Here is a 15,457-nt window from a genome sequence, read left to right on the forward strand (position 1 = left end):
TCAGACAATCCAAAATTGTCCTTTCACTTTTGAACCAACTTTTTGACATTCTAATGAAAGACTGATAATGAATGGATCATTAACACAATCATGATCCTTTGTCTTTTTCTTTAATCAGCAAGTGGCAATTTTGTGCACTTGTCTTTATAAGTGGTAGGATGAAAAAGGGAGTCAAAGGCAGTTGTGCCTCATGTAAAGGTATCTTCATCAAGGAATAAAGGCTTTGTGATTGAAGCTATTTGGTATGCATTTCCCCCTTTGTAAAGAAAGAGTAGAAGATACTGTACAAAATAATGTACAAAATCCTGAGGGTGTAACAGGCTCTCAACTATTACCGTAGTTCTCCAGTTTACTATAGCTGTAGGGGATTAAACCATTTAGTTTACAATTTCCAGAAAAGTATGGCTCTGTCACTCACTTACATAAAATATCGACTCTGCTTAGAAGTAATGGTGCAGAATCATGGTTCAGTGACAGTATACTTGCTCAACATGTAATAAATCTTAGAATCAGTTCCTTAAACCACTAAGAAAAGATCACAGTCTGAAACTCTTGAAGGTCATTGCTCATCTATGCAGAGCAGAGATGGCAATCTCTTGTGCCTCATAGGCTATATGTATTGTCAGGAAGGTAGTTGTACATGCTAGTAGGTACCTCCCTTGTAATCTGGGTCTTCACTACCTCAGTAGCACTAGAAATAGGAAAGCAGTAGGAGAAAAAAAGTCAGTCTAATAGCATGAGTCATAAGTATTCACTGTCAAATGTAAGCTATTTTTTATGAAGAATTTTGAATATCAGTCCTTTGAATATTTTATCTTTCTCACTTGTGCATTTCCCCTAAGAAGATAGTACCAGGTTAAAGTCAATATTAAAGTAAAATAAATCTGAATTTCTGTTTAGAAAGCATTCCACAATGAAAGTACAGTACATTGTAATAAAATGTACATAACAAGACATAGAGTTGTGGATATTCAAGTTGCAGAAGGGGATCTTTGCTGATCTGATCAAGTATTAGATGAATAATCACAATAGGACGAAAATGCATAATGCCAAAATTTTGATGTACCATGTATGTATCAGAAAAAGATGAAGCTAAATTTAAGTTGAAGGAAGAAGAGACTACTGGTAGTCCTCACTTAACAGCCAGTTGTTAGCAACCATTCAGAGCATGATGGATCCCTAACTTTAATGATTAGAAAACATTCTTTGGATTTCTTATTTAATAAAGCTCCATATTATTTTTTAAGTTTCCATACGAGCCTGACAAAAGGGCCCTTGTCTAAAAGTCTTGTTTACTTTAGCAAGTGGTCTCCCTAAAGCAGCTGCAAATTTTTTAGATCAGCATGAAAACCAAAAAAAACTGAGTGGTCTTAATATATATGAAATGGGATGCACACCCCTTCCCAAACATAGATGGAATATCTGCTTTGTACCATGGCTTTGTTAGCCCTGACAAACCATAGTTAAGGGTTTGAGGTTATTGCAGGACTCTTGATCCAGTTGATGGCTTTTGTTGAGATGTCCATGGATTTCAGGGTAGGTAATTTCTCATTTCATTGTAGAGGGGATATTAAGAATTCGAACATGGTTTGCACAGTCCTTAACTGATATTTTTCCCCATAAAATGGGTTGTTTCTGTTGTTTTAATCAAAATTCTGGAATTTTTTAGTTTTTATATTTCTTTTTCAGTGCATAGTCTGGGACTGGGATTCCAATGGCAAGCATGACTTCATTGGAGAATTCAGTTCAACTTTCAAGGAAATGCGAGGAGCAATGGAAGGAAGACAGGTAGGTTTAGATAAATCTTATGTTATTTGTAAACAAACAGATGATCTATCAGAGTAATGGAAAAAGTGGGTGCTGTTTTGCTTACACTATGGTTTTAAGAATGCTTTATGCAAGAAATCAGACAAAGATATATCTTGGCAAATAAATTAAACACTTATAGAAAGAATAAAGTAGTCATATGTGATCTGGAATCAGCTCATCTGGCAGAAGAGAAAATGGTTGAGAATGTTTTTGGTTGAATAATCATCTCAAGCACATTTGAGATAAACTGACATAACAGCACAAGGAGCCAGTCCACTGATCTTTCACCTCTGTGAATGTTTGGGTAATTGCACTAGCTCACTAATGCTATATATGGAGTTACATGGAAGAGTGCTTTATCTGCATCCATCATCACATCTGTTTTTTCTCACCTGGAGATATCAGTAAACAGTAATGTTTTATATCTCAGATTAAACTGGCGAATACAATTGGTTTTGGGGATTGCCAACAGCCGGCTAACACAACATCTTTATAATTGGCATCTATGCTGTCTTTAAATGTCAGGAATTATTTCAATAGGAATTGGGGGTAGATTTAATTGGAGTTTCTGAGAAATCCTATTCTTTCCAGGGCAGCTGGACTTCATTCCTACCGTCTTTCTAAAAGTTTGTATAAATTGGAAAGTTCTGGGTGACCAAAGTAGGAAAATATAACATACCTACAGTTTTACTTCTTGTAATGGTTTAAAAATATAGAAAATCATATAACACTACTTTTTGGCATTTTATCACTAAATTTTGGTAGCAGAGAGATGCTCAGTTAAGAAATAGGAAATATAAATGCATGTTGCTAGTGCTGGTTTGGATCAAGTACCAGATTTTTGGATTTCCTGCACTAAAATTAATATTATAATTGATGCTGCAGCTTTCTTATAACTGGGCAGGGGGGAGGAAGGAAAGTGAGCGATCAAAAGAAGTTAGGCATTATTTTATATTTTTTTAGCTATCTACTTTATTATACCATAATAAAATAAATTGAGTTTACAAATCAACCATGAATTAAAAGCTGCAGTAAATAAACAGAACTCATTAATTATTACAGTTCTGGTTAGCAGCTCTGATTGATGACAGTTGTTAGATCTGACAAATGACTGTCATTTTTTGTTGGTGTATAATACTGGATACTGGATTTATTAGGTTTCATCCATTTAATTAAGGCAATTAAATTTTGATACTTGTCTATTTTCCTTCTGTAATAGTAAACCAAACAACAGATGATCTTCAAAATGTTCTAGCATTTTCCACACATTTTTTTTAATCCCATTTATATCCCGCCCTTCTCCGAAGACTCAGGGCGGCTTACAAGCTTAGCAGTAGCCTTCATTCTATGTATATGCCTGCTTATTAGGGCTTTCGCCCCCCAAGCGGCATTATTACAAGTCAGCTTATTGCCCCCAACAATCTGGGTCCTCATTTTACTTACCTCGGAAGGATGGAAGGCTGAGTCAACCTTGAGCCTGGTGGGATGCGAACCTGCACTAATTGCAGGCAGCTGGTGTTACTTAAGGAGGCATTAGCCCACTGCTCCACCAAGGCTCTTATTTTCCACAATTGGATTATGAACATTTTTATAGAACATTAATTCAGAAGTATCTGAAGATATGTCATAGGCTGCAGTGACCAGATAAAAGAACTGGGATGAATATGAAACTATTATTGTAGTAAGTAGCATTGTGCAGAAACCACTCAACTCACTCTTCAGGATAACTATTGTACTCCACCCAATGGCTTGGTTATTACACCTGCCAGATTGTCATCTGAAGAACAATGAAGCAAGTGAATTAGTTTATTTTTGATGGCTTCTCTGACATTAAAATACTTCATGTCCACATGCTTGCTTCTACTTTTCACTCTGTCACCTGTTGCCATTTTAATGTAAGCAGCATTATCTTCAAATACTGTTATAGCTTCTTTAACCTCTATGTTTAAATCCTTTAACAGCTGTACATACCAGGTTACCTCTGAACAAAGTTCAGACAGAGCAATAAATTCTGCCTCCACAGTAGAAATAGCTACAGTTGTTTGTTTTTTGGACTTCCATTCAATTAAACTCCCTCCAAATAATACCATAAACCCAGAATTGGACTTTCTGATTTGCACATCATTAGCATAATCTGTCAACATAACATTTTAACTTTAACTCTTCAGAGACCTGTATTTGAAAACCCAAATTCATAGTTCCCTTCTAATACCTGAGAATTCTCTTCACATCCATCCAATGCAACTGCATTGGCGCAGCAGTAAAGTGACTTAGGATGCTTACTGCACAAGCTATGTCTGGTCTGGACCACTGTGACATATATAAGAGGCTTTCTATTGTTGACTGATATATCTCCTGATCAAAGGCTTCACTTTTGTCCTCACCCAAACTGTTGTGAAAATCTATGCTCATAGATGTTGGAGCAAAATTACAATCCTTCATGTTGTATCTCTTCAATAGCTGTTCAATTTTCCTTCTATGACTGAGAATGTAGCCATCTTTCTCATTTTGTTGTATCTCTGGCCCAAGATAGTTTTGTATTTCACCCATACTTTTCAACTCAAACTTTTTCTCCAATTGATTAGCAAATTCCTTCACCTGTCCGCATCCTTTGCAATGAAGCAAAGATCATCCACAAATGCTAATTATTGGCAATCCCCACTGTGGAACCTTGCAGTATATATACAACCATCAGCCTTACAAGTCTTGAACCCAAGACCCTTCAATGCCACATCTAAACAGATGTTCCAGTTTCTGGCTGATTGTTTCAGCCCATAAATGGCCTTGTTCAATTTATACACAGTGCCAGGCTTTTTACTTTCATACCCTGGTGCTTGAACCATGTAAATTTCTTTCTTCAACTTTGCATTGAGGAATGCTGTGGTTCTATCAAATGCTGTGATTCTATCTGCCAAATTTTATGACCACGTACCATTGCCAACGCTAGTGCCAACCTTATAATTTCACTTTTTACCGTTCATGCAAATACATCATAGTGCACATTTTTCTTCTGTGAAAATCCCTGAGCCACTAACATTGCCTTATATTGGACTTCATTGCTGGGTAACACTTTCTTTTTGTTTACCCATTTACATCCTACAGCTTTGTAACCTTGTGGCAAAGTCATTGAGGTGAACACTATGTTCATCCATGGATTTCATTTATTTATTCATGGCCTTTTTCCACTTCACTTGCTCCACTTTGGGTAGTGCCAATACTTCCTGATAGTTTCTTGGCTCATACCACACATTACACACCTTTACTTTCCAGCAGAATACCTGTTAGGTGGAATCTCCTTGTTCCATCACTGACCTGCGTGGCATTGACTGCTCTTGACTGTCAACCCTTTCCTGCTTCACATCAGTCACCATCTTCTTCTGACTCCTTTTCTTGCTCTTTTTCAGCTTCTCCTCCCTGAACGCTGACACCATCACTAAGTGAGTCACCGTCACTAAGTGGATCATCCCCAGAATTGGCATCAATTCTGCCAAATTCTGCTCTGCAAAGCTAGCAGATCTGGAAATTACTATACTTCTGCTCCCATCACTAGCTCCTTGAGCCAGGCTCATAGCCCACAAACCTGAGCTTTGTAGCCTTCTGTTGCCCTTTTCTCCTGTTTGCCTTTGGAATATACACCCATGCATTGCTTCCAAACATGCTTAAATGTGCTAGAGATAGCTTTCTCCGATATAGCACAACATATGGAATATCATTGATAGAGGAACTCCACAGCCTATTGACCAAAATAATTTGCAGTCAACATGGCTTCACCCCAATACGACCTGCTTAGACCAGAATCCTCCAGCAGTGAATCTTTCATGGTCTGCAAGATTCCATTTCGTCTTTCAGTCACACCATTCTCAGCTGCTATGTACGGATTTGTGCGTCTATGTCTTATTCCTAGCTGTTCCAACCACTGTTGAAAACTTGCTGACATGAATTCTGAACCCGCCACTTTGCAGCTGGCATACCTGTTGCCTCTATCTTCTTTCTGCGAAGCTCACCCATTGTTTGAACGTCTGCAGCACCTGTTTTGCTCTTAAGCAAATAACAGAAACCAAATCTGCTGAAACCAAATCGACAATGACCAGCCATACCTTGCTCCTCCCAAGCTGGCTTGCATTGGTCCTACTAAATCTGCATGTACCAACTCTAGAACCCTTGTGCTCTTCTTGCTTACTGGGAATACCTTATATTTTGATGATTTACATACTGCACAGTATGCCTTACACCCTTTTAAGGTTAATCCCTTTGCAAACTCTGACATCCTTTGCAACACTCTGAAGCTGGCATGGCCAAGCTTTCTGTGCAAGAGATGAATGCATGAATTATGTTGTGCCAAATTACCAAATGTTAGGGCACATTGTATCTTTTGTGCCCGCAACACATAAAGATTATCTTGTTTTATGCCCTATGCACATACATTCCCATTTCTTTTTATGAGACATCTCCCATCCACAAATGTGGTCTCAAACCCTTGTTTGTCAAGACTGGAGACACTTAGTAAATTATGCTCCATTTCAGGCACACATAATACATTATTAAACCTTTCCTCCAGACATGGAATCAGCACACTGCATTTTCCCATGACTTCTGCCTTCTGGCCATTTGCTAAGGCCACTGCATCTCCTCCAGTTGAATCCAATCTGGGAAACAAATTAGAATTATCAGCCTTGGTGGAGCAGTGGGCTAATGCCTCCTTAAGTAACACCAGCTGCCTGCAATTAGTGCAGGTTCGCATCCCCCCAGGCTCAAGGTTGACTCAGCCTTCCATCCTTCCGAGGTAGGTAAAATGAGGACCCAGATTGTTGGGGGCAATTAAGCTGACTTTGTAATAATGCCGCTTGGGGTGTGTGTGAAAGCCCTAATAAGCAGGCATATACATAGAATGAAGGCTACTGCTAAGTTTGTAAGCCGCCCTGAGTCTTCGGAGAAGGGCGGGATATAAATGGAATTAAAATAAATAAAAAATAAATTATTAACAATTGTTTGACTAGCCCAGGGGTAGGCAATCTTGGCTCTTTTATGACTTGTGGACTTCAACTCCCAGAATTCCTGAGCCAGCACAACTGGCTCAGGAATTCTGGGAGTTGAAGTCCACATCATAAAAGAGCCAAGGTTGCCTACCCGTGGACTAGCCCCACTGTCTATTAACCATTTTTCTCTGCTATTACTTTTGCAACAGCAGACTGTCCATTTGCTATTATTCTTCCTTGTAAACAGTTTTTCTTTAAATGAGTTTCAGCCCCACAGCGTGTCTTTTTCTCCTGTTCTTTCCTCTTGGTAATTCTCTGCTGAGATGTAATCCGATCTCTCTCTGCAGACAGTCGGTCTGCTGCTTTGCTCTCTCTGCTCCTTGGATCCCCATCTCAGGAATTTCTGTTCTTCTGAAATCAAACAGTCCTTCCATACTTAATTCCTCTTCTGGTCTGCATTCAAATACGGCTGAAACGATGGCCCACATTTCATCAAGACTATTTAGTACCAACAGCACCTTCTGAGATTCAGGAACTTGCCTTCCTCGCTTTTCTAATTCAACAAACAGTTTCTGGAGCAAATGCTCTTCTATGCTCTCATGTGGTAGCAGCTGGGCTCTGTACAATTGCCTCAATAATTGCGCTACATTTCATGCTGAAGCACTCACATGGACACTTCTCAGCTTCAGCCAAACCTCTTTTGCAGTTTTTAAGTCAGCTACATTTAAGAATTGTTCATCTTCCACATTTAAGATGATGTAAGCCAATGCCTTATCATGCCTCCATTGATCTGCAGCTTCTAATTGCCCCTGGGGTGGATTAATCACAATATCCCAGAGTTCCTGAGTCTTCAGGAAGCATTCCATTTTTGCAGCCCAAATAAGATAATTCTTTTGTCCCAGTCGAGGAAGAGAGCTCTCCTTTAAATCAGCAATCCTGCAAGCCTTCAACTGAGCAGACTTTTTCTTTCTTAATTCAGGCAGTCCCTCCTCATCTGATTTTTACAACTCCATGTTAAGCCTCAATCTTTTTCTTCAGTCTGAACTGTGTGCAAGAGCTGGATGGGATCTGGGCCCATAACCTGTTAGACTTTACAGCTGTCCAGCGCAAAAATAAGCCCCCCCCCAAATAAGCACATATTCAAAATGAGCAGGAGGCATAGTTTAGAAAATCTTTATCTATAAAATATATATAAACATGATACATACAGTTTCATTCAGCTCCAGGGAACATCAACAACTCTTAACTTGGAGATCAGAAGAAAAACAACATAATGAAGACTATGACACACCCAGACCTAGGCTGGATCACATGCCTCACACAGCCAATACTGTGTCTTAATCAAAAACATTTCTCATTGGCTAGTTTGTTGCTATGGCTATTCCAGTTCATAAAATTTCTTACACAGTGACACTTCTCCCTTTATGACTGGAATAGACATAAAACCAAATAATTTAATACTCGTCCTATGGTGTACTCCACTCAATGGCTTGGTCATTACACCTGCCAGATTTTCATCTGAAGAACAATGAAGCAATTTCTTACACAATGACACAATATGCCTCTAATGAGGTCAGCAGGAGTTAATCTTAAATAAAAAGCTTCTTTTATCATTGTAGTTTCCTTCTGGATCACAGATTTTAAAAAATTATGTGTCTGAAGGCAGTACTTCCATAGGTATGCAACATGCAACATAAATCTAAAATAACTCTTGACATGACCTTAACAAGTATTTAAAAAATAAAGGGTAGCATAGATATTGTTACCTAGTTTGGTAATAAAATGTCTGCAAGAAAACTGACAAGCTCAGAAAGGATCCCACACATAAATTGTCTTCCAAATAATCTTCAAAAAAATCCAACATAATATCTATTGATTTATATCAATCAGTCAATCAATCAATATGCTTAATGTTTTGACTATTGATAATAAATGATTATCACAGACAAACACAATTTATTTTATTATGATTATCAGTTTAAGACCATGCCAGTTTCTTAAATGTATACTGCTAATTGTCATTTTCTTTCTTGGATGAAATACTAATAAATCTAGTTTTCTGGTTCATAGAAAATTAAAATTTTTCTTGTACTTATAAAAATAAGAGGACTAAAGGGTTGAGCTTTCTAATCCACTAGATTTAAACTTAAATTTTGAATTTCAGGGTTTTTTTTAGAAATCTAACACTTAAATTATGAAAAATGTAGTTGCCTTTGATTTTGATTACTAACACATTTTGTCAATTTTGGACAGCTCCAAATGAGACTTCAGTATTCCCAATGGAGGAAAATAGGTGCAGTAAGCTGAAAGGAACAGATTTGAATGTTAAATTTAACATATCTCTATCTATGTTGTTTTAAATTAAATCTTGCTGAATATTGTTTTGTTTTTAGAACATTTGAAGTGCAGGGTGGGTGGGTGGAGTGTAAACTTGAGCAAGTACTCAACAAAAGGGCAAGAAAATATTAAAAAATTCTCAGTAATATGTGTTTTTCGTTTTGTGTGTTTCTTTAGCTGGGAAAAATAAATCTCAGCATGAATATTGAGATCTAGAAGAGATGGTCAACTATCTGGGCTTTCTACTTTAGAAAAAAAACCTCCTGTTATCTTTGTGGATTGGTCAGGTCCATTTTAGCCAGAGTACAAAAACAGAGGTGGATAATCTGTTAACCTTTTCTTTGGATATTAGCTATAATAAAAATCCCAGCTCTCCCAAGCTCTGATATATGTCTATATAAGCAGAGTGTATATAAACTCACTTTTGTCAGAGTCCAAAATCATACCATGGGTACTACGGGATTACACATTTTCTACATTGTAGTGGAGGGGTTACCATAGTCTCATGAACACCTCATGTATTCATGCTGAAATCTCTGCACTGAAACAACTGGACAGGAACAGATATCAAATTATAATTAATAATCATTAGAAAAAGAGTTAATGCCACAAGAAGAAATTAATTACAGAACATTTACACTAGTTATATCTGTGATTTTACTATTTTGATAGTAAAAGGGAACCTCCTCAGTGTGGTGTTGTCAAAACCCCTTTTGGGGGAATTCCTGGAGATTTTCCTAGTTCTCAAAGAAAAGTCTTCCTCAAATCAAGCTTCTTTCTTGGGGACTACATGGATAAGATTATGCTATTTTCTTGTCAACAACATACAAATGGTATATCATTGATTGCATTCTTCTCATTTTAAAAAAAAACCTTATGATTCTAGCTTATGTCCCTAGAGCAGGCATGTCAAACTCATGACATCACATGACATTGCACAACATATCATGTCTTTTTCCCCATTGCCAGCAAATGGGGTGGGTACGGTTTCAGTATGATGCATCCAGCCCGCGGGCCAACAGTTTGACAAGTCTGCCCTAGAGTTTCCTTGTGGTCACCCTTCAATTACTAAGCAGATCTGACTCTAATTAGCTTTTTTTAAATTCCCCAAGTTTGACTGGTTGTTACAACCAGCTTTGATCTTCTGTATCTATGTTTCCAATATTCAGAAGATTGAGTTCCGATTTTGATGCAGAAACATACCAAAGCTCTAAAACAGCCTTGGAAAATAAAAACGAAATGAAATGGGAAACAAACAAACAAACAAAAACAATTATAAAAGACAGATCTCAGCCAATGTACATATGTAAGCAATGTTAAGTCCTTTGGGGTTGCTAAACAGTTACTAACTCCTGGTTTTCAGAATGCTCACAAAATTGTATATCTTTTAATAAATTGTGTTTATCAAAAAGGTGCTAACAGACTTCTTTGGTCACAGTAGACTAATGTGTCCTCCTTCCTGTGCTGTCTTGCATATGTCTGTTCAAAATACCATTAAGTTCAGTGGAACTTATTCCCAAATAAGTTGCACAGGTTTTGCCCACTAACTTGGAAATAAATTCCATTGAACTGAGTGAATTGCTAAATATCAGACTGTGTTGTAAGTGTAATTGTCATTTCAAGCAATCTGTGACTGTAGAACTAAGTGGCCTCTTCTAGCATGGCTGATTATTTACCCTTCAAAGAATATGCTCAAATCCATTAAATGTTTTCACAGAGATTAAGTGCTTGTAGAAGCAGATGAGTCCACTAATGGACTGAACCAGAATAACTTCAAATAAACATGCATAGGAAAAATAGGCAGAAAAATACATTTATATAATTGGATAAAAATTAAAATAATACAAAAATAAAAATTAAATTTCTGGCTTGACTGGAATGGGGAATAAATCAGTATGAGTACCTAATATATTACCGGTAAGTAGCCATAAAATATCAATTTTGTTTATTCAGAAATATATCCAAGAGTGATTTTATTTCAGTTTAAATTAATTTCTTAGCTATTCAACGATATGCATAAAATTTAAATTAACACATTAGGACTTTAAACTATTAGTCTCAACATTTACTTGTTTGTACTATTTTTTTATTTTATTTTAATTCCATTTATATCCCGCCCTTCTCCGAAGACTCAGGGCGGCTTACAAGCTTAGCAGTTTGTTTGTACTAGACCAACTTTCCCCAACATTATGTCCCCCACATGTGATGAACCTCAGTTTCCATGATCTCAATTCAGCCCAGACAATGGCAGTGCTGACTAACATATATACAGAAGGCATAAAGTTAAGTAAGAGGAAGGCCGCATTAGGGAATAGCACTTAATTTCCTTAAGGACTAGGACTAGATTGTTTAATAAGAAGAATATAGGATCTGGGACTCAGTGCTTAATTTGTTACCCCAGTAATAGTCTCCGAGAAGAAGCCACTGGGCTGGATATCACTAAAGCATATGTCAACAAGGTAATACAGCAACTCATTGGCTCAGCTAATAGAGAACACTAGGGGATATAAAGCAGCCATATAAAGCAGCTTGTTGTAGTGTCCTCCAGGTATATGGAGGACTTAGACTTAGGGAGCTGAAGTATACAGATTGGGACAATGGCCAAATTGGGTATGGTTGTTACAAAATATTTAATTATTTTCAGACTTGTATTTTATGGACAAAAGAAAGCACTTCTTCACAAACTACAAAATTTACCATTGGACTATTCTTCCAAAAGTTTTATCCATAGATTTAGTTATAATAATTAAGGAGAAGTGAACTTATGAATACTAGCTGTTATGAGAGATGTGTTGGAGTTTGCATGATTTACATACACTTCTTATAGGTTTCAGAATAGAATAGAATAGAATAGAATAGAATAGAATAGAATAGAATAGAATAGAATACAATACAATACAATACAATACAATACAATACAATACAATACAATACAATACAATACAATACAATACAATAACAGAGTTGGAAGGGACCTTGGAGGTCTTCTAGTCCAACTCCCTGTTTAGGCAGGAAACCCTATGTCATTTCAGACACATGTTGTTCAGACTCTTCTTAAAAACTTCCAGTGTTGGAGCATTCATAACTTCTGGAGGTAGGTTGTTCCACTGATTAATTGTTCTCTCAGGAAATTTCTCCTTAGTTCTAGGTTGCTTCTCTCCTTGATTAGTTTCCATCCATTACTTCTTGTCGTGCCTTCAGGTGCTTTGGAAAATAGCTTGACTCCCTCTTCTTTGTGGCAGCCCCTGAGATATTGGAACATGGCTATCATGTCCCCCCTCATCCTTCTCTTCATTAAACTAGACATACCCAATTCCAGTAACCTAATATGTTTTAGCCTCCAGTCCCCTAATCTTTGTTGCTATCTTCACTTGCAATCTTCTAGGGACAAGTCTTTGAATTAGTTGTTTTTGATATAAACCAGAGGATGCTGTTACAGTCTTTGGCTGCTTGTCCCAGAACTGTGATTAACATTAACTTGATCTGAGCATTCACCTGGAAGTGTGTAGACTCAAAATGGAAAATGTCAAGGAAATCTTATGAAAACTAATGAATTTTCTATATAGAAAAAATTTCATTTGCAGATCAGCAATCAATATGGCTTCTGATCATCTCTGTCATGTCCTGTATTTTGAAATAGTGATGGAATGATGGATGGCATATGCCCATACTGGAACAGCTTTGCAATAAGAGCATGCCAAATCAAAGTTAGCAACATTCTCAAGTAGCTGAAATTATATTTACGCATTTGTTCTAATAGATTGTGGTTGTTTTTTGTGATGTTTTGTATAGATTCAATTGCACATTATGTAATCTGAATAAATGATAAATGAAGACCTGACTTTCGTGCTTTGACTTGTGTATTTACAGGTTCAGTGGGAGTGTATAAACCCCAAATATAAAGTAAAGAAGAAGAATTACAAGAACTCTGGCATCGTCATTCTCAATCTGTGCAAGGTGCTTTTATTTAAGCAGTATTTTAATAATGAATGTGAAAGTATTATTTTCAACATCCCTGACAAAATTAAACAGAGGAGAGGGAATTAGATTGCTGTCCAGATTTTGTAGATTTTTATATGTGTTAAAAATAGAACATGTCATAAAAATGCATATTGTGGGATTCCCAAAGGTAGGATAACAGATGTTGCTACATCAAGATAGATCAACATTTTCATTGGGTTGACAGCTGCCGATCCAAAATGGGCATTGACCTCATACATTCAATCTGTTAGCCATGTATATTCATAGGAATACATTTGCTTAATTATACTAAAAGATATTGTTAAAGTTAAGTTTAAATTCTGGTTGTCTCTGGGCATATCAAAAGAATTGTCTTTGTTTGTCATATTCTGGAACATGTTTTGACTTTTAGATAAGATCAGCCATTCTTGGTAGTTTCCTATCCAAATACTAACTAAAGCAACCTTGCTTAGCTTCTGAACCTAGCTAATGTAAGCCAAGAATATAGTACCATCACTGAACTTTGTTGTGCTCACAATACAGGAATTAAATGGATAATCTAATAGAAAAGAAAATGGGATTTAATAAATCAAGCATCATGATGCACTGAAGTTACTTCAGAACCATCCATACTTTAAATGCATTGGTTTTAAATGAAAAAGAAGTTTAATGTTTTCCTGGTCCAAATGATGGTAGCTACTTAGCCTGAAATTGCTGGAAATGTAACCACTGGGCATCCAGATGGAGGGGTTAGAGAAACTTATTATAATTGAGACATTAATTGAGACATTGTCAGATCTGGTTAATACATATATGGGAGACACCATAAACTCTCAGGGTTATAGGGAGATTTTTTTTTAAGGAAAAACAACTTGGAAGAAAGCAGAAGCAATCCATTTCTGTATTGTTTCAGGGATAATTACAAAAATATGTCTGTCTAATCACCATGTGTCAAGATTTACCAAAGGAAATCATCTTTTTATCTCACCATTTATATTCTTAGAATTTGGCAAGATATTATTGTTCATGTATGTTTGCCTATACACTTACGTATTTTTTCATTGGACCAAAATGAAATTTTAAAAATTAAGCAGTAAAGGGCAAAATAGTTGTACAGCATTTTGTAATTAATAGTTCTAGAAGCTCTCCACAGAAAAGAACACAAAGTTTTATTATTCCGGTGATATATAATTCACTGTGGAACGATATCAAGAGAGACAGAAGCTTGGAGATTTTTTGTACTGCAGTCCACGTGTATCACCTTAGGAAAGGATGGCCTACTCCACAAGGACAAATAGATACAAATAGCTCCTTGTAATAGCGCTTGGCTTGGAAGAGTCATGAGCAAATTGACTTTGAAGAATCATATTGTGGGATTCCCACAGGTGATGTTAAAACTATTTTGCCCCCTTCCTGCATTTACAAAAAAATAAGTGGAACTTCTTTTTCCAAGACACTTATTGCTGTCCCCTACCTGCTCTGAAAAATAAGCAAGTGCAAGATAAGCAAGCAGGAGTTAAGCAAGCAGGAACAGTAGCAACAGAATGTTTCTTTTTTCATTCCCCCAACAATTCACATGATGGACAGATTTATCTTGAGTTTTACTGTCAATGGTGCACTGGTTTGGGGATGCTGTAGCAACCCTAAGTGTGGCCTTGAATGATAGAATGTTGTCCATTTCTGGAAATCCCAAATCCATTCCCATTAAAAGACATCTCAGCTGGAACTCCATATGATTACATAATCTCCAACTCTCTTTCAAAACAATTTTATGCTATGATTTTTCCCCCTCCTGTATGTAAAAATAGGGAGAAGGGAGAAATATTTATGTTTGCGCTGAGGGACATTATGTCCTGCATCGCTTATTCTCAATGTTCTCTAAATTACTAATGGCTGCAAAGATATACCTTTCCATATAACAGAAAAGGGAAATATTTAAGAATACATGATTTTAAACCCAAATTTATTACTTTCTTTCCTCCAGATTCACAAGATGCATTCATTCTTAGATTACATAATGGGTGGCTGCCAAATACAGTTTACAGTAAGTATTTTATTTATTTCATAATGCAAATATTTATTATTTTACACACAGGATAATAGACATGAAGTAATATTGCAAGGTTTTATTGAATTCAAATAAGATATAAATGTGTTAAAATATTTAATTTTTAATAATTTGTTGAAAAATATATCGTATTTTAAGTGTAATGCCTTGTATAAATTATACTCATGAATAACGAAAACCATGTCAAATTTAATTTTGCCTATAAATATTTGGCATTTGCATAACTAATACTGTAAGTTAGATGCTCATTTTCTAAAGCGGTGCCTGAAAATAAAGTGTTATGTGGTTGTATCAGTCTTTGGATATT

The 15,457-nt window shown here is 36.5% G+C and overlaps 1 protein-coding gene across 1 annotated transcript in view; it reads left to right on the forward strand.

Moving 5' to 3' along the window:
- CPNE4 (copine 4) overlaps positions 1–15,457 on the forward strand; it is a 236,256-nt gene that overhangs the window by 192,131 nt on the left and 28,668 nt on the right. The window contains exons 8-10 of the mRNA XM_081343255.1: positions 1,690–1,788; positions 12,993–13,079; positions 15,067–15,126. Of these exons, the coding sequence (XP_081199381.1) occupies positions 1,690–1,788; positions 12,993–13,079; positions 15,067–15,126 (246 nt within the window). The remainder of the gene's footprint in view (positions 1–1,689; positions 1,789–12,992; positions 13,080–15,066; positions 15,127–15,457) is intronic.

This window comes from Vipera berus (genome assembly GCF_964194415.1).
Source record: "Vipera berus genome assembly, chromosome: Z".
NCBI lineage: Eukaryota > Metazoa > Chordata > Lepidosauria > Squamata > Viperidae > Vipera > Vipera berus.